The sequence below is a fragment of the Galeopterus variegatus genome, unplaced genomic scaffold (genome assembly GCF_000696425.1).
Source record: "Galeopterus variegatus unplaced genomic scaffold, G_variegatus-3.0.2 Scaffold13220, whole genome shotgun sequence".
NCBI lineage: Eukaryota > Metazoa > Chordata > Mammalia > Dermoptera > Cynocephalidae > Galeopterus > Galeopterus variegatus.
In genome coordinates, this window is record NW_007739331.1 from 16,856 (window position 1) to 19,066 (window position 2,211).

Consider the following 2,211-nt stretch of genomic DNA (forward strand, 5'->3'; position numbering starts at 1 on the left):
GATCGCTAACCTACCATTCAAGGATCTAACCTTTCTCACATATGGAAAAATCGGTTGATAGCGAGGCCCCACCATTTGCATGACTCAGTAACCAACTGAAAAGCCTGCACAGAGGTCACTCAAAGGCCTTAGGGTAGGGAAACTGGAGAAAAAGATACATTACATAACGCTTGAAGAGGCTGGCGAGGGGTCCTAATGTCTGAGGTTCTGTATGTTGTAGAAACAGGATCACTTCATCGACAGACCAGGCTGAAGGGTCCTCAGAGACAGAGGGCTCAGGATGCACTGGTGAACTTGTAGCTTCAATGGGGAGAAAGAAAGACAAATCATACTTGACCCGATCATTATGCTGAAAGAAGAGATATTATTAGATAGGGAGTAACCTTCTCATTGCTCGAATCTCCTCTTAAGTACCCCAACAAGGACTCAGGACTCCAACTGCAAAATCTGGTGAAGGCATGTATAAAGATGACGTAAGGATGCCTGTACAGGAGCGTCCCATCTGACCACCACAGAAGCAGCTTCACAGGTTACTTTAAATCCTCACACAGAACAGGCACTCAATAGATGTTAGTTATCATTACGAACGTCACCTAAAACAATCCCTCCAAAGAAAACACACAGCTTCCACTATCTTACATCAAGGATGTGGATGAATATGGTTACATAGTGTGATTTGTAATATGTGTCACTTCAGACTCACCCAAACCAGAAGGGACGCAGAGAGATGTTGCAGTATGTTTATTCCCCAGGAAGATGGAGTGAGTCTTCATTTCAGGGGTATCTACTGAATTGGAGTCTTCCTGGGTCCGTAGGGCTGCAGGTCCTTCCCCGGGAGCTGGGACATTTGGAAGGATGCTGGTGTTCTTAACTGCCCCTGGGCTGGTATAGGAGGGCATTAAAGAAGTGCCCCGCAGAGGGTTATCAGGCACGATAGAAGGCTGATATGGATTTGCAGACAAGCGTCAAGGACTCAGGCTGAAGAACATCTTCTGCTCCTTCTACTCCTGCTCCATGAGCAGTGACTCCTGACCTGTTTTCTGGGAGTCCTCCGACTGATTACATACCCCTTCAGGGATGCTCTGGTAATTATTCTCCCGCCTCCCCACTGGGGAAGTTGGGCTATAGCTTTCGTGGCTGGAGAATGATCTGCGAAACACCTTCTTCCTCATTTTCTCCAATTTACGTCTTCTAGACAGCTGGTACTTATAATTTCTGAAAGCATATCCAGGCACACCCAGCAATGGCTTCTGAAAAGACACAAACCCAACGTAAAACAACGGTGACTGAAAGAGGAAATAAAATTAGTATATACACATTAAAGTTTATTTTCCGTGCAACATTGCTTTGGAGTAGTAAAAATAAAGGCTTTATTTTCATTACATAATGAAGTTTTATGCCTCTCCAACTGTACCTTATAATTGTACTTCAGACATTATAGTTAGAAACATAAAAATGCTCACTGTCATACATTTCTCTGACCTAAACTTCAGCATGCTTCCAACAAAGTCTTTGTTCACCATCTGCTACTAAAGCAAGTATCGATCAGCCTTGCTATTCGCACACAGTTAGTAGTTCTCTATCAATTGCAGCAGATTGGCAATTTTAGAAACCAGAAGTTTCTCAGAGATGTGAAGATAGTTTTTAGAACACTTACGCGAAGTTGACTCTGTGCTTCCGCGAGATGTTTGATTTTTGAAACCTTTCCAAGAATGACATCAACTTTCTTGTCCAGGTTTCCAATTGCTTCATATATACCCTATTATAAGACAAGATATTAGTAGTTCCTATTTCAAAAGGAAAGTAACAGATGTGAAAACACCATTAAGCCATGGCCGGTCTGTGGCTCACTATGAGAGTATGGTGATGATAACACCAAGGCCGTGGGTTCGGATCCCCATATACAGATGGTGGCTGCGCTCACTGGCTGAGCGTGGTGCAGACCACAACGTGCTGAAAAAGTGACTATTCATTCTCTTCATGGAGAACCTGTGGTGGGTGAGTAAAAAGCACAAAACAAGAAACAAAGGAGAAAAACCACAAACAAAACACCTAATAGATCTGACCACATAAAAATGTAACATCAGTGTCTTTAAAGCCAAACTCAAAATGGAACACCGAGATAAAGTATTGCAACAAAAATGGAAGGTAGATGAATAGTTTCTGCTACAAGAGCTCTTACATGTTAGTAAGAAACACTAAGACCCTAGA

The 2,211-nt window shown here is 42.8% G+C and overlaps 1 protein-coding gene across 1 annotated transcript; it reads right to left on the minus strand.

Moving 5' to 3' along the window:
- Positions 1-59: 59 nt before the first annotated feature.
- Positions 60-1,244, minus strand: LOC103581514 (sex comb on midleg-like protein 1). The gene is made up of 2 exons (XM_008563328.1): positions 704-1,244; positions 60-300 (listed from the first exon to the last, which is right to left on the minus strand). The coding sequence occupies exons 1-2, from the start codon at positions 897-899 to the stop codon at positions 116-118; spliced, it is 381 nt and encodes a 126-aa protein (XP_008561550.1). The 5' UTR covers positions 900-1,244; the 3' UTR covers positions 60-115.
- Between the last annotated feature and the right edge of the window lie 967 nt (positions 1,245-2,211).